The sequence below is a fragment of the Syngnathus scovelli genome, chromosome 2, assembly GCF_024217435.2.
Source record: "Syngnathus scovelli strain Florida chromosome 2, RoL_Ssco_1.2, whole genome shotgun sequence".
Lineage (NCBI taxonomy): Eukaryota > Metazoa > Chordata > Actinopteri > Syngnathiformes > Syngnathidae > Syngnathus > Syngnathus scovelli.
This window is the reverse complement of record NC_090848.1, coordinates 1,480,363-1,496,290: the sequence shown is the minus strand read 5'-3', so window position 1 is coordinate 1,496,290 and position 15,928 is coordinate 1,480,363. Positions and strand designations below refer to the sequence as shown.

The window sequence follows — 15,928 nt, the reverse complement described above, 5'->3', positions numbered from 1 at the left end:
TTCCAGTATTATTGATTGTGCCAATTCAACTAAGCATGCAGAACATTTTGTTTCCATAGGTGAACCTCACTTCATTTGGACAAAGTTTATTCAACAACCTGATTCATATTTTTTTGACTACCAAAGTCACCAATTTGCAACACCATCAGTCTGAATTTTCTTTAAACACGAATGTTTGTGTGCAATTCCAGTCGAAACGAATCATTATTGATCACTTGATCTGAAAAGGACTGCATAAATCATGTGTCCTTGGCAAAGTATTCAGTCCAACAGTGTATTCGTTTACAAAATATGAGTCCCCCTTTGGTTTATTCCGCATTTAAGTTACAAACAGGCCCTGCAGTTTACAATTGGCCACCTTGATTTAAGATGGTCATTTTCAGGTTCCGAATGAAGTGCAATAGTTTGCAAATGAATACCAACACATGGTCACAAGACACTCATAACAGTTTTTCCTTATTTTTTTACATAATATTCATGTACAATGTCTTTTTTTATGTAAATAGTTCATTTAAGTGTGACTTTATGCATTGGCAATGTTTAGTGATAGCCAATGGTACATTCCAACTAACCCAATGGGTTACATCGCCAGAGAAACACTCATAAAAAGATGTTTTAAGAAGTGTTGGAATTTACTGTGAATGTCTCCCAAGTGCAAAATTTAAGGGTCCAGTCACAGATGGCATATATAATGTGCACATATAAACACGCAGTCCTTCTCATCGTTCAAGTGTCCCCATAAGAGGTTCTAAAACCCCCAGGAGAGACACTTCAAACTCCTGATCTGAGAAGCGAGCAACTGACTGCCGGGCGTTGCGTCGTATCTGCAGGCGGTTCGCGGGTGCCATGTTTAAGATCTCCTCCATGGCCTTAGCGTAGCTGTCCTCGTCGTCGGCGAGGAAGCCCGTCTGGCCTCCCTCGAAAGGCACCACGATGTCCAGCTTGGGACCGCCCGACTTGTGGGCGAGGATCACTTTGCCTGCTGCCATGCACTCCACAACACCTGGAGAAGGGATGACAGAGAAGTCAACACACCTAACCAACAAGCAAGCAGGTCAGTGATGCACAATTTACCGATCCCAAAGTGCTCGTTCCACATGGTGTGCAGTCCAATAGTGGCGCTGCCCAACTCTTGTTTTAACTCTCCAAAGGGGATGTTCAGTTTAAACTCCACCCTGTCGGCCACGTCGAGCTCTTGGCACAGTCCCCTCAGCATCAGTACCCTATCCTCGTCCTCCTGATTCCGGCATCCTCCGATCAGGATCAGCTTCAGAGTCTCCCTGCCTTCGCCGGCCTCCCTCCGCCGATCCAGCACCTTCTTGAACGCTTTGATCTGCAATCGGTGATCCTTCTCAGGGCGGAACTGCCCGATGGAGACGATGGAGTGGCATTTTTTCTCTTCGTCCTCTTCAAGCGGGACATCCAGGAATGCGCTGACGTCGCAGGGTGGGTAGACCACGCTGGTACGGTTGGAAGCGTGCCACAGTGACAAGATGTGCTCGAGCGTCCAGGAGGAGTTGACCATGACGAGGTCACCGCAGGAGCCGGCCATGCCATAGAGCACAGCAAACAGGCAGTAGTAAAGCACCTTGAACATGCTCAGGAACATACTGTCAGAAATGTAATCAGGGTTGTTGAACCTAAGACGAGAAGAGTTCATAATTAGGGTCACGGCGTCATCGGTATTACGCTCGCAAAAAACATACCTGGGGTTCCTTTCTCTTACCACCGACAGCATGTCAGTGCTGATGGTGGGGTAGTGCACGTAAGCACATACACTGCATCCTCCCAGGTAGCGGAAAAGCGGCAGGGTGAAAGCGTATCCCATTGAGTCGATGTACAGGTCAGGGACAAATTCGGTAAGCGCCTCCCATCCCAAAAAGATGGAGCCCATGCTTTGCCCGAGCAGGGTGAAGTGAGGAAACAGACTGGGCTCCACGAGAAGTCTCAGCCTCAGGAAGACAAAGTGAACGGGCCGTGGAAGCACGATGTTGAATCGGCGCCGTGCTCTATCCACGATCTCGTTGGCCGAAACGTCCAGGTCGCCGGTGTAGACCACAACGTCGATGTCCGGGTAACTGTATAGGCACGTGGACGTGTTGTTAAGTTGAGTCTCGAAACAAATTCGGCGTAATCCGTCGAGCGCACCTTCGTTGCAGAGCCCTGATTGCACACCAGAGCACCCTCTCTCCCCCACCGCCAGCGTTGCAATAGGGGTGGAAGAACGCCACCGCGGGACGTCCGGTCCTGGCACGTCGAGCGCTCCTTTTGCCTTTCAGCCACAGACGTACTGCCAGCATCAGCAGGACCAGCACGGCAAGTAGGAGCAAACACACAAAAAGCAAGTGGAACAGCACCTGCCACAGGAAACTTACACACAACAGTCCATCATAAACACATTGTGGTGGAGACATTGGATCACACTGAGGTCTGTATTTAAAATGTTGCCTCTGTCATGTACAAAGTGTAAACAATATTGGAAACGGCTCTCAGTGTGATGCAGGATTGTTCTGCAGAACTGAAAACCACTGATTAGTTTGGTTATTTTGTGTAATTTGTGAGTATATGTGCAGACAAATCAAAAACCAAGTATTGGAATAATCTTTGAAAAAAAACCTCTCAGCGGAAACCTATGTCAATACAATAAATATTATTACTATTGCGTTACGTTGTCATCATATGTACGCAACTCCAATTACCGACAAACTCTGTGTACACTGATTAGCTTGCCTTTTATTTATAAAATAAAATAAACGATAGTCCGAAATGACAACGGTTTCCAAAGTCTATTACGATTTTTACATGGAAAGACGTTTATAGAGTGACTGGTACCTTAGACATAGTACGAGCTCGTCGTGTGCCGACATGTTGCCAACTGCAAACACTAAACTGAAGGCGTTACCTTTCAACCCTGCCACTTTTTAAGTGAGGCTTCATTTTGATAGCGCCCTCCTTAGGTGAGGGTGTATAACTACATCGCAATATAATGGAGGCCAGGAGTCACCGTTTAAAAAATAGATAATCTTAGTTATGTACTTTTATACTGTATTTGTCTAAATGTTTGACTTGTACATTTGATTAAATACCTTTTTCTAGAGCAGGATTTTACCTTCTGTTTTCCCGTAACTTTACAGACTGATCTATGCCCCCCGGCTCTCTGGAGCAAAAAAAAAAAAAAAAAGCCAAAGTTTAACTTCTAAATAAACACTTAAATCAATAACATCTCCCTAACCTCACAGTCTGAGCGAACGTCTGTCATTTTCACCCTTTCCATCATGAAGACACTTGTATTTTGGATTATTTTAATGGGCCAACTTCCCAAGATGGGATACTGCACTGAAACACAGTAAGTTAATTTTTTTTGTGTCTGATTAAGGCCCTGAGGAAAAATAATGTCAATCCAATTATTTGCATTACTCTTTTTTTTGGTAGCGACCAAATTCTGTCAATGACACCAACAACACCAGAACAAGTGGGCATTGTGAAGAATATCTCCAGTCAATATGAGGTCAAATAGAATGGCAGGCAGATATTTTGCTTTGTTTTTCTTTCTGCTCTTACATTGTGTCCATGCAACATTTCCACAGACGACATTGTGGCAGCCGGTCCATCCTCAGTATATCAAAGAAGAAACTCAAGTTCACCTCTTTGTACCTGCAAACAGCTCAGCCACGGTCAAGGACTTGCTGGAGCGATATGATATAACACATGAGTATGTTACTTGTCTTCACACATACATACAATTTTTTAAAAATCATTTTTATGTAGTAGTTGCATCTATTTGAATTAACTGTTAATTCTGTGCGCAGAATTACGAAATTATATATATATATACATATATATTTATTTTTTTATAACAAGTGGTCCAATGACCAAGTTGCATATGTATGTTGGGGTATTTTAACGTTTATAAAGCTTCTTTTTTTTTTTTTTTTTTTTCAGAGTGTTACTGGACAACACCAATGATCTGATTGAAATGCAGACGAGGAACGATTCGGCCGACCCAAGAAGCAGCACAAGTTTCTATGAACAATATCATAGCCTGGAGGATGTATATGCCTTCCATCATACGCTGGATTCTGTCATTATTCAGAGATGACCTGCTACTTTTTTTCTTATGGTCTCCTCTTCAGATCTATTATTGGATCAACAAGACTGCTCAGAACAACCCAAACACCGTCGAAACCATTCTTCTGGGTTCTTCATTTGAGAAGCGACCGCTCTATGCTCTGAAGGTCTGCACGTTCATCCATCTCCGACAAAAAAAAAAAAAAAATCACAAACTGTCTCAGGAATATTTGGGGAACTGCTCACAGGTGTCGTTTAACAGAGAAAATAAGAAAGCCTTGTGGATTGACTGTGGGATCCACGCCAGAGAATGGATCTCTCCTGCTTTCTGCTTGTGGTTTGTACAATATGTGAGTAGATCCGCTTTGTATGTTTTGTGGGTTTGTACACAAATGGTTTGGCTAAAATATTTTCCTCTCCGCAGTCTTTAGTGTTTTACAAGCAAAACCAAGACATAACTGACATTTTTGACAACATGGACGTGTACGTCCTACCCGTGATGAATCCTGATGGGTACCAATACACATGGACGACGGTAAAAAATGAAGTGCACATTCATTTATAGAGGATGTTTGATTTAATTGTGTATATATTTATGTGTCTCAGGACCGGATGTGGAGGAAGAGCCGGTCAGTCACCACAAGCAGCTACTGTGCTGGTGTTGATCTAAACAGGAACTTTGACGCAAACTGGTGCAGTAAGTCTCCCTCATACGTACACTGTACACATGTGGACAAAATTGTGTGTACACTTCCCATAAAAAGAGAAAAAAACATCATCTGTGCAATAATAATAATAATGATAATGATAGTAATGATACTACGACTACTACTAATAATAATAATGATAATAATAGTTATAATAATAATGATAATAATAATAATGATAATAATAATATAATAATAATGATGATGATAATAATAATGAGAATATAATAATAAAAATGATGATAATAATGATGATAATAATAATAATAATAATAATAATAATAATAATAATAATAATAATAATAATAATAATAATAGCCTAGACTGGACAAAAATGGATGTTAGCCTCAGCTAATATTTTGTTGTACAACCACTTCAAGCCAGCATTTTCGTTACTTTCACAGAGACTTGAGGCAAGTCTTCATTTTTCTTCATTTTTAAGACAGGCCTGTATATTTTGTATTTATTGAATGGAAGGGTAGCAAAAATGTGTACAGTATTTTGAAATGCTTTGAATTCGCTGCTATTTGAAATCTGTGTTGACCACCAGCGGAGGGAGCCTCCAAAGATCCCTGCAGTGAGATCTACTGTGGCACCTTTCCTGAATCAGAACCCGAATCGGAGGCCGTAGCCAACTTCCTACGCAGTAAGAAGGAGACCATCCAGCTTTACCTCACCATCCATGCCTACTCTCAGATGCTGCTCTTCCCATACTCCTACACCTTGGATGAGGCACAGAACCACAATGAGCTGGTAAGAACTTCCTCCCAGCCCGAGAAAGTGGTGCTGTTTTATCAAAAGATGCTTTTATAATGAAAACACACAAACATCTTTTTTCCCCCTATTGTGGAAGTCAAATTTTCTCTCTTATTTAAGCTTCAGATGGTCCAAGAAGCTTCACAAAATATCAGACGATATTACAGAAACACCTACAAATATGGTGCAGGAGCACAGACCATATGTGAGTGAGTTATTTGACCTTCAAGTTGATTTGATCCATTCACAGTTCTGATGCGTAGCTCCAACTGATCCACAGACCTGGCTCCGGGTGGCTCTGATGACTGGGCATACAATCTTGGCATAAAGTACTCATTCACATTTGAGCTCCAGGACCGTGGACGTTATGGTTTTCTTCTACCACCGTCTCACATTTCCCAGGCGTGCAATGAAGGCCTCCTTGCCCTGAAGACCATTGCTCTAAGGGTCATAGAAAAAACACAAGCTTGAAGAAATTCTTCTTCAAAGGTTTGAGTGTAAGTACCAAAAGAATTTGGTTGAAACCTGGAAATGTTGCTGAATGTCATCAAGGCCGACCATAAATTCAAACGCAATAAAAGAAAACAATAATTTTTACTGTAAACACAATCTGCTTTGTTATGTTTTGTTTTAAGTGCAACAGCAAATGTACATTCATGTATTCAATAAAATGAAAAAAGAAATATCAAACAAATAAATAAAAGTGTTAACAGAAATACCCGAAACAGGGTAGAAGATGTTATTTAAATAAAGTACAATAATTTAGTGAGAAATTGTCATTATATTACATTTTAGTGTTATGTTCAAAATGCGCAGTGTATAATAGCGCCACTAGATGGCGCTGTTATAACACATGGGTCTCACGTTGCTTTTCATTCCTACCAAAGAAGACCTCAGGCTATGACACTAGTCCTCCGTCAAAATGCGGGCTCCCCGGGAAGTATTAGTATTTGCTTTTAAAGAATAAATGTAATTTATTCCGTTGGTAAATCTTTTTAGTAACATTAGATGCGACACCGATTCAGAATCCTGGGTAAGTCGTCTTGTTGTCCGTTCATCGTGCAGCACAAAGCCTTAGAACCACAAAGGCCTCGCGCTCAATGAAAACACTGTCTTACAGTTAGCTTAGCCTCTTTCGTTTATTTGCCTCAAACGCTGAGCATGCCGAAGTTTTGCTAATGGCTCAATTCAATTTTCCCGTCATAATATCACTTTATGTTGTCAGGATTAAAATCGACCTTAGCCTTTTCGCCGCGCAATTTAGGTCACGAACTACGTAGGTAAGGAGGCTCGCACACTGGCGTGCCTTTTATGTTTTTTGTTTTGACCAGCAAAGCACTGTTTTGCTCATAATAATATATATTATAATTATAATTCACGAGTATTCATTGTGTAGCCCACAGTAATCGTCCTTGTGTAGTTCACACGCAGTCAAAAGTCAAGTTTAACTCTGCTCTTCGTATTTAATTTTATTTATATGAGCACAGTATTATGTTTGTTTTTTTCTAAGAGCGGGTGATATCAGTCTAATTTTAATTTATCAGTACTCGTGACGGCGGTTAATACCAGTATTAGCCAACTTCTTGTTGCCAGTTCACAATCAGGAACTAAAATTGAGAAGAATTGCCATTAATTTCATGTAATTTTAAGGTAATTCTTATACTGTATTGGGCTATATAGGTCTTACTTATAATTATTTTCTATGGAAATTTTGTGCTGTTGCAGTAGCTGAGTGTTCTTGAATGAAGTTCAAAGTCTGCTTTATTGTCAATTTCTTAAATGTAACAGAGCTCACACTGACTGGGTTACATTGTTGCATTTTTCCAATCGTGTAAAAAAGAGATTTTTTTCTTGTTTTTGTCAGTCCTGCAGAATGTCCAAGATCAGGCGGAAGGTTACAGTGGAGAATTCAAAAACAATATCTGATAGCAGCAGCAACACCGCATCCAGCAGCGCCAGCAACCCTGCCGCCCCCTCGCGGCGGCCCAGCGTGTTTGAAAGACTCGGCCCGAGCACCGGGGGTAGTAATGCTGCTGATGTATGTACCACACAGATTGAACATTATCTCTGTCATCATCCACTGATGAGTTAATTTTTTATAATCATTGTGCCTTTCAGAGTCACTGTAGAAATTGGCTGAAGACGGGAAACTGCAGTTACGGAAACACTTGTCGCTACACACATGGAACTCAACCAAGAGGCAAAGGATTTAATTTCAGCCGGTATGATTGCTACTGTAGAAAACAATCTAATTTTTTTTTTTCCCCCTGCTTAATGTTGTGATTGCAATTTAATATGTGAATCTCTGGAGCAGGTCAGCAGAGAGACCCACCGGCGACTTGCGGGAGAGGATGAAGAATAAGAGACAGGACAATGACCCAGACAGTGTAAAGCGTGATTTGGATGAGCCAGTATCTCCCACAGGAAGAGTGAGTGCTATATTAAAGTTTTTTTGGAATAGGTCGATATGAAGTTGTGTGCGTCTGTGTCTCAAATCACAGCAGAGAGACTCCTCCAGGGGTCGACATAGAGAGAAAGATATCAAAATTACCAAGGAGCGTACTCCTGCTAGCGAAGAAGAGCCTGCAGAGTGGGAAACAAATCGTGAAGGTTTGGCAGCTTATTTTTTTCTTCTCATTATTGAGGCCTGTTTTTTGTATCACATTTTATTTTTTGAAGGCTTTCAGTTTTTTTTCAGTCTATTCTTGGTGGATTCACAGACTCTGATATTGGTGAGTACGACTACGAGTTGTCACTCGAGATGAAACGGCAGAAGATTCAGCGGGAGCTGATGAAGCTGGAGCAGGAGAATTTAGAGAAGAGAGAGGAAATTGTTATCAAGAAAGATGAGACACCCACCAAACCAAGATCCACAGCCATACAAAAAGTAAGAAGAAGCAAGGGTAGCTCCCTCCTCAGCTTATCTGTCTTCGGACAGATTGCATTTTGATTGAAACAATGTCTTGATATATATATTTTTGCAATTTGATTCAGTGCAAGAGTAACAGCAAATTCCTCGAGTGCTTTAACATGACTTTTCCAATAATGGTGATTTTGATTCTCAGGCCTCCGCAGAGCCGTTACGATCCCGAGACTCCCCTCCACCCAGGAAGTCCAGTGGCTCCCCAAAACAAAAAAGTGGACTTAAAGGGTCAGGAAAGAAAGAGAAGAAGGCATCTGGAGCTTCACCTGTCGCAGAAACTGCCAAGTAGGGTTCTTTAGACCTCTTAACACCATGTAGTACTGTGAAAGTCAATGAAACACAGATTTTGCGGAATGCAGTGAAAGTGTCAACAGGATGTAAAAAAATAAAATAAACATATGAGGACATAATGACAATTTTGCTCTTTTTATTCTTGCCTTTGCACCAGAGCGTCGAAAGGATCCCACAGCAAAAAGAAAGGCCCTCGTACCCCCAGTCCACCACCTCCGGTGCCCCTGGAAATCCCTGTCGCTGTGAAGAAGCACAAAGGCAAGCATAAGAACAAAGACAAGTGTGAAGAGAAGCAAAAAGAAGGCAAAGACCGGGGGCGTGATGCAGAAAAGCACAAGGAGAAGAAAGAGAAACGCAGGTAAATACTGCATTTGGCACTCTACCACAATAACATTTATTTTTCCGCCCCACGCTCATAGTGTCGATTGATTCCATAGGGACCGATCTGACAGTTCTCATAAGGCAAAGCGCTCGGTGACCTCAGAGGACCGTTCTGGTAGTGTGTCACCTTCACCCTCAGTGAGGAAGAAGTCCTCGTCTCCCAAAGCTTCTTCACATAAGGCCGCTCTACTACCATCTCCTCCACGCAGGTCAGCACACTGCAATCGGATGGCTCAGGACCAAGGCTGCACACTTAACCTCGCTCGCTGTCCGTAGGTCTCCAACACCTCCACGGCACCAGCGCACGCCCACACCGCCCCACAGGCGAGGCTCTCCTTCCTCCCGCTCCGACTCCTCCCCCCAGCGGCATTCGCCTTCACCTCGCCGCCGCCGCTCATCCTCTCCCACCTACCACCGCAGCTCCACAGTCGCGGCCTCTTCTCTGCAGAGGTCCCAGCGCTCTCGCTCTCCTGCCACCTCTCAAGACGCCTCCTCCCCTCACCGTCGATCGGCCAAATCGAGCCCCGCTCTGCACCACTCGCGAGGGCGCGAGAGAAGCCGTGGTGATAGAGAGAGGAGTCCGCACACTCTGGAGCGCAGACAAGAGCGCAGAGATGGTACAAATATTTTGGGTTCCTCCTCATTGTAATTCACTCAGAAATAGAGATGACAATCTTGGGGTTATTTCGTGCATGTTTCAAGTTAAAGCTGTATTTACTGTAGATGACCTTTGACTTTCTTTCAAACAGAAAGCCGCAAGAAGGGGGATAAGGACAATAACCGCGACGACTGGGATTTTGAGTCGGAGCAGGTCTTGTCGAGGGACAGCCGCGACGACAGAGAGGCCAGGGATGTCCGAGAGCGGCGGGATGGCCGAGATAGAGGACGCGAAATGACCAGAGAGCCTCGTGACCGCAGAGATGTGAAGGAAACCAGAGAAAGCCGGACAGAAACCCGCTCCAATCGAGAGTCATTGGAACGACGAGATCGCGAGCGTGAGAAAGAGAGGGAACGGGAGAGAGAGCGGGAAAAGGAGAAAGAAAGGGACAGGATGGACACCCTCAGAAAGGAGGAAACGGCCTCGGAGGACAGGAGTTATGGAAGAGCTCACGGGCGTGAAGAAGGAGCAAGGGAAGGACGGACGGAGACCAGAACAGATCGAAACAGCCGTGGGAGGGGACGTGATTTCTCTGACAAAGGTAAGCTACGACGATCTCGGTGGATAAAACAAGGGCTTCTGCAGTGTTAAAAACGTGTTCCTCCATCAGGCTCAAACAGGAACTCAAGAGGGTGCCAGCTGGACAGCAGTCACGATAACTGGGAGTCGCGAAGCAGCGCTGCACGCGAGCGGAGCACAGAACGCAATGCCACGGAAAGGATTTCCGATCGAGACAGAAGAGGAGACCAGGTCCGAGACTCTTCCTACGACAGGAGAGGCGGCCACGGTGAAAGAGACCGCAGGGATAATCGCGAGAGAGGTGGGAGTTTGAAAATGGCATGGTATTGTTTTGCAACAATTAAAAAAAACTATTCAGCACATTTCATACACAAGACCAGTGTGCATGAATATAATTTAAAAAAAAAAAAAAAAAAAAAAACACGAATGATGATTTTAAAAAATGTACGGAAATAACAGCTTACTTAAAAGTATTAAAATAAAGTAAAACCCTAAAGTGAAACCTTTGGTTCTAAAACGAGATTTAAAAAAAAAAATACATTTGATGGACTCAACAATTGTAACTTTTGTTTCCCCAGCTTCTCCAAACAGACATCAGAGAAGATCGGAGGAGTCGGAGAGAGACGAACGAAGGGATGAGCGCAGAACAGACCGAGGGGAAGAAAGACGCGAGGACCGTACCAGAGACCGGGAGCGAGAGAGGGAGCGGGAGAGGGAACGGGAGAAAGATAGAGAGCGGGAGCGGGAGAGAGAAAAAGAGCGAGAAAAGGAGAGGGAAGCCGAGAGGGAGCGCACCCGGGAGCGAGAGCGGGAACGAGAGAGGGAGCGAGAACGGGAGCGGGAAAGAGAGCGCGAAGAGCGGGAAAGGGAGAGGAAGGAGCGCGAACGGGAACGAGAGCAGCGGGAGCAACGGGAGCGAGAGAGGCAGCGGGAATGGGAAGAACGAGAGCGCGGAAGGGAGGAAAGGCGGGAGAGGAGAGAAGATGCCCGAGATGACCGTACCGTTCGAGAGACAAGGGACGACCGCAAAACAAGGCATGTACTGCATGCGGCCTTTGTATACGTTTTTGTTGCCTTTTTTTAAATTTGGTAGATGCGATTTCTATTCAGGTGTGCTCAAAAGTCTGGAAATGATGGTCATTTGTTAGTTTTTGTTTTGAATCTATTTTTTTCTTTCTTTCATAACTAGTTCCCTCTTGCCTTCCAGCCGCAAGCGACCCAGGTTGGAGACCAGCCCCAGCCCCCGACCTTCGCCCAAGCGCGGGACGCGTGACCACAGTCCGGCAGACAGCGACGGCTACAACAGTACAGATGAGAAAAGTGAGCGTCCAATTGGCCGAGGACTGGCCAAGCTCCACCCACAGCCCCTCCTCCCCAGCCCTGTGTGTCCACCTCCAAGTGACAGTAGGAAATTCTTTTAGAGAGGACACATCATTTATGGGAATGAGGATTTCATATTCTTCAAATATGTGGCTGCTTTAATAAGTCTGACTTGTCTTGTCACATATTGTGCAGGTACAGATAAGCATCGTGTGCTCAGCCAGGTGGTACGTCCCTTGGAGCCCCTGTTGCGTTCACCCTCAAGGCCTGCCATATCTGATGACAAGCCGAGCCACTGGAAGGATGAGGAGCGTAGAGGAGCTGCGGATAAGAGGGAAGCGCGCAGTCGCCATGAAGACCAGGAGCCCCGGAACGAACGCAGCAGGGGAGGTGACCGGCGAGCCGATCAGCTGGCAGATCCTCACCCCGACTCTCGCGCTCGAGGCAGAGACCTGCGAGACGCCACACCGCCTCCCGTTTCCGTCGTTACCGGTGCTGACAACGAGGTCAAAGATGTCGCTGTGTCACAGCCCCAAGAAGAAGGCAAAAAGAAAACCAAAGCACTGAGAAAGGTCATAAAGAAAGGCCGTAAAGACGACGACGCCACCGCCGCCGCCGCATCTGCTGCTGGCAAAGGTCTAACCGGAGAGCGTTTCATCCCCGAGCCCCCGCCTGCTACTTTGACAGAAGGTCCTCCATCTTTGCTTTCACCAAGGAAGGGGGCAAAGAGGAAAGTGCTTGAGCGCAAGAGGAAACGCGGAGGAGATTCTGAGGCATCTGAGGAGGATTCTTCAGTGCCTCAGCCCCACAACAAGAGGAAGCGAGGTCCTCGGACGCCGCCTCCCTCCATGAGGCCAGGTCATCGTGGCTCCGGAGGCAATGGCGAATCTGCCCAACTGTCGAAAATGGACAACTTCAGCGACTGGTCCGATGAGGAGGTCTCGGATAGAGGAGGACAAATGGATTCGGCTGAGCGCGCGCCACCCGGGCCTCTCCGAAGAGGCGGTGGCCCCAGGTTGGGTCGAGACCGCTGCAACCCGCCTCCGATCGCCCCTCTGCTTCTGCAGGATCCTCCGATGCTGCTGCAGACTTTGACTCCACAGCCCCTGATGTCCCAGCCCCTTCTCCGCAAGCCTCCCCCAGAGCAGACGCGCAGCAGCAGCATGGGAAGCAATCAAAGTCGCACTTCGTCCAGGCGCCCACGCTCGCCCTCCAACGAGTCGGCCCACCGAGATGACCTGCCGGGCACGCGTGCCCGCAGGGGCCGGCTTCAGGCCACCGGCACACATGAACGGGAAAGGGAGAGAGAACGAGAGAGGCTCGCAATGAGTGACCCGCCAGGGACAGAGAGGAAATCACGAATAGACCAGTTGAGGAGAGGCGAGCCGAGTCGCAGTACCTCTTCAGGTGAGTTGTTTCCATCAAGTCTGAAAAGGAAGACAGAATGTTCAACCGGATCTTGCTTACTTTGTAGACCGCCAGGATTCCCGCAGCCACAGCTCCAGGCGTAGCTCTCCCGATTCCGAGAGGCAGGGCCGGTCGCAATCTCGCGCCGGCTCCTACGACAGTCGCGAGCGGGAGCGTGACCGGGAGCAATTTGATCGGGAGCGTGAGCGAAAGGACATCCGGCAACAGCAGCCGGGCCTGCTTCTCCAGCAACCTCTTCAACAACCGAGAGACTGGGATCCCGAATCCAGGGACTGGCCCGGCAGGGGACGGGAGCCTCCGCCCATCCGTCCCGGTCGTGAGCCCCTTCTGAGGGAGAGGGACGCCCGGGACAGAGACCGCTTATTGCCCGAGGGAATCATTCAGCAGCACGAGCGAGAGCGCGACAAAGAACGGGACAGAGACGCCAAGGGTGAACGAGGCGGTGATCGGGAGCGATTGATGATGCTGGACCTGCCCCCCCACTGTGACTCCAGACCCGCAGTCCGAGGTGATCCGTTGCGGCAAGACAGAGGTGACTATGAGCCCCTCCTGCCAAGAGAAGCTTTCAGCCCGGCCGAAGCGGACAAACCGAGCAACAGCCACCACGCTGTGGCTGAGCAGTCTGAGACGGAGAGGATGGACAGCATTGATGGTAAAAAGATCTCCAGGAAAACACAATTCAATATTGATATATATTTCCACTCATCATATATCTAATCTAGTGGACAAATCGATACAATCCAATTCAAGGACGAAATGTATTAGGATGTAATGATTCGGTTCGGATTGGTTGAATCAAAACGGATTGTTCTAATCAAGTGTGTTTTTGTTAGTGTTTGTATTGAAAAAAAAGAAATTAAAAAATTGCTGTTGCTGTGTTTTCAGGAGAGGATGAGGCCAAAGAAGATGACAGCCAGTCAGTGGCATCTGTCGGAGAGGAGTATGAACCAATCAGTGACGATGAGCTTGATGAAATCCTGGCTGACAGTCAGAAAAAAGAGGACCAGCAGGATGAGGAGAAAATTACAGGTACCAGTACACACTCTACCTTTTCTATGTCCGGACGTCCGAGCATCTTTGCTTCCATGTGTCTTCAGGCCCTCTGGATGTCATTGATGTGGACTGGTCCAGTCTGATGCCCAAACAGAAGCCAGAGCCCCGAGCGGCCGGTGCGGCTCTCCTGCGTTTCACCCCAGGGGCTGTTCTCCTCAGGGCGGGCGTCTCGAAGCGACTTGCTGGGACTGAACTCCTGGAGAAGGTCAGAGAAGTGTGCAAGGCAGAGCTGGACGACCCCAAAGGTGAGACTTTGCATCTGAGCATTCCTGTTTTTGCAAGGCCGTCGGTGGAAGTTCATGTTTTGCACCCTTTCCAGATGCGGACAAGCTGTTCGATCATGACCTCGGGGCCTTGAACATGGCAGCCCTGAACAGACGAGTGGAGAGATCAAGCTTACTCAGCAACCTGGGACCCTGCTGCAAGGCTCTTTGTGCCCGCAGGGACCTGAGCATCCGCAGGCAGCTTTTGAAAAATGATAAGGTAAATTTAGGGCAGTCATTTCAAGGGCCATTCATAGGCAACTTAAATGCTGAATTGTTTTAAGACTTTTCATTTTTTTTATCCCAGCAATATTATTAGTAGTTTTGGGCTATCATCTGGTGATATTCCTTCTCTCCTTTAGGGCCTCACCAAACAGTATCCCATGAATCCTGTGGTGGACAGCGACCTGCTGCAAATGAGCATGCGGCTTTTTAGGAGAACTGTGACTGGTCAGACTTCTGTCCAAGAAAGAACCAACGGTGGTTCCGAGCCAACTCCTGAAGATGCCCCGGCAGGCGGTATCAGCAAGCTCCCTGTGGGACAGCCGGAGGTTTGCGTGTCATGAGATGCACGAGGTGGCTTTTAGTCAGGAAGCATATGAACAGAATGACTTCTCCTTATTCCATTTCATTGCAGACGTACATTTTGGTAGGAAATAAAGCGATGTTGGGAATCACTATTTACGTTGAAAATATTTTGCATCGCCTGCATGTTCTGTGCCATTGAATATGTACTTGTACTCAAAAGTTACAACAAATATTTGGGGGGAAAACACTGTTCTGATTTTTGTCTGTGTCACAATTTTAAAAAAGTTTTCCTTATTTACAAATTGTGCAGGTAATTGAGCATTTTTGCTGAAGAAAAAACATCTTATAAACTAACACTGGTAATTGCAACCTTGGAGTTTACACCGGAAGTCACCAACCTTGATGGACCTGATGGATGTCTCTTGGGTACTGACTAATGTGAAGAGCTACCACTCTTACACCTCTGAAAAACTTTATTTATGTGTAAATCACCTCACTTGGTCGTTTGGTTATGCTCTTCAACTCTAACCTTTAAACTATACAGTGGTACCCATTGTTGTCACACGGTTTACATTCCAATTTGGAATTTCCCTTGGAACTTCCAAATATTGCAGCAATAAGTGAAATCCGCAAAGTGGAGGTTGATTTTTATTTTTTCCCCTCCAATCATGTTTTTTTGTTTGGTTTGTTAGCTTATGATAAATGCCTTTATGATTAAATTGTTATTTTCAGTTATATTTTTTAATTATAAAACATTTTTTTAATTTACAATACTGTATTCTTTTTAATGTTTTTTTAAATATATTTTTGCATTTTATTGTAAATGATTTAAGGTTGCATTTGGATTACACACCAAAAAATAGAATAAGCAAAATCTGATCATTCCACACAACTCCAAAAATACTCTACCCCAAATTATTGGCCCCCATAACTTAATATTTGGTAGCATTCGCCTTCCCCTCTCTCTCCTGGAATTTGACCCAGTATTCTTTTGCCAGATGCTCCAGACCTCAGATTCTTTGCGTGCTTCTTT

General features: G+C 45.7%; 3 protein-coding genes across 6 annotated transcripts; 2 read left to right on the top strand and 1 right to left on the bottom strand.

Moving 5' to 3' along the window:
• Positions 1–277: 277 nt before the first annotated feature.
• alg11 (ALG11 alpha-1,2-mannosyltransferase) lies at positions 278–2,927 on the bottom strand. The gene is made up of 5 exons (XM_049753935.2): positions 2,833–2,927; positions 2,149–2,370; positions 1,707–2,078; positions 1,075–1,640; positions 278–1,003 (listed from the first exon to the last, which is right to left on the bottom strand). The coding sequence occupies exons 1-5, from the start codon at positions 2,865–2,867 to the stop codon at positions 720–722; spliced, it is 1,479 nt and encodes a 492-aa protein (XP_049609892.1). The 5' UTR covers positions 2,868–2,927; the 3' UTR covers positions 278–719.
• Positions 2,928–3,176: 249 nt separating this feature from the next.
• On the top strand, positions 3,177–6,140 carry LOC125988585 (carboxypeptidase B2). Its single transcript, XM_049753936.2, has 11 exons — positions 3,177–3,346; positions 3,433–3,508; positions 3,588–3,712; positions 3,943–4,051; positions 4,134–4,235; positions 4,317–4,418; positions 4,493–4,603; positions 4,675–4,765; positions 5,326–5,528; positions 5,652–5,736; positions 5,812–6,140. The coding sequence occupies exons 1-11, from the start codon at positions 3,276–3,278 to the stop codon at positions 6,000–6,002; spliced, it is 1,266 nt and encodes a 421-aa protein (XP_049609893.1). The 5' UTR covers positions 3,177–3,275; the 3' UTR covers positions 6,003–6,140.
• A 261-nt stretch (positions 6,141–6,401) lies between these two features.
• zc3h13 (zinc finger CCCH-type containing 13) lies at positions 6,402–15,661 on the top strand. 4 transcript variants are annotated; one of them, XM_049753931.2, is made up of 20 exons: positions 6,402–6,564; positions 7,396–7,569; positions 7,650–7,753; positions 7,846–7,960; positions 8,033–8,141; positions 8,252–8,418; positions 8,597–8,739; positions 8,903–9,103; positions 9,183–9,335; positions 9,403–9,743; positions 9,876–10,325; positions 10,395–10,604; positions 10,882–11,338; positions 11,511–11,623; positions 11,819–13,030; positions 13,098–13,703; positions 13,937–14,080; positions 14,149–14,349; positions 14,424–14,587; positions 14,730–15,661. In XM_049753931.2, the coding sequence occupies exons 2-20, from the start codon at positions 7,405–7,407 to the stop codon at positions 14,931–14,933; spliced, it is 5,259 nt and encodes a 1,752-aa protein (XP_049609888.1). In that variant the 5' UTR covers positions 6,402–6,564; positions 7,396–7,404; the 3' UTR covers positions 14,934–15,661. The 4 variants fall into 4 exon arrangements, with proteins under 4 accessions (XP_049609888.1, XP_049609886.1, XP_049609887.1 ...); XM_049753929.2 differs by having other exon boundaries at positions 11,511–11,707; XM_049753930.2 differs by having other exon boundaries at positions 11,493–11,623.
• Positions 15,662–15,928: the final 267 nt, after the last annotated feature.

Excerpts from the sequence above, each read along its gene's own strand:
- alg11 (XM_049753935.2), bottom strand. The coding sequence starts at position 2,867 with ATGTCGGCACACGACGAGCTCGTACTATGTCTAAG. Across the intron at positions 2,371-2,832 it reads GAGCTCGTACTATGTCTAAG|TTTCCTGTGGCAGGTGCTGT; the intron begins GTACCAGTCACT and ends GTTGTGTGTAAG. Across the intron at positions 2,079-2,148 it reads ATCAGGGCTCTGCAACGAAG|TTACCCGGACATCGACGTTG; the intron begins GTGCGCTCGACG and ends GTGCCTATACAG.
- LOC125988585 (XM_049753936.2), top strand. The coding sequence starts at position 3,276 with ATGAAGACACTTGTATTTTGGATTATTTTAATGGGCCAACTTCCCAAG. Across the intron at positions 3,509-3,587 it reads ATATCTCCAGTCAATATGAG|ACGACATTGTGGCAGCCGGT; the intron begins GTCAAATAGAAT and ends ACATTTCCACAG. Across the intron at positions 4,052-4,133 it reads AATATCATAGCCTGGAGGAT|ATCTATTATTGGATCAACAA; the intron begins GTATATGCCTTC and ends TCTCCTCTTCAG.
- zc3h13 (XM_049753928.2), top strand. The coding sequence starts at position 7,405 with ATGTCCAAGATCAGGCGGAAGGTTACAGTGGAGAATTCAAAAACAATA. Across the intron at positions 13,031-13,097 it reads GAGTCGCAGTACCTCTTCAG|ACCGCCAGGATTCCCGCAGC; the intron begins GTGAGTTGTTTC and ends CTTACTTTGTAG. Across the intron at positions 13,704-13,936 it reads GAGGATGGACAGCATTGATG|GAGAGGATGAGGCCAAAGAA; the intron begins GTAAAAAGATCT and ends CTGTGTTTTCAG.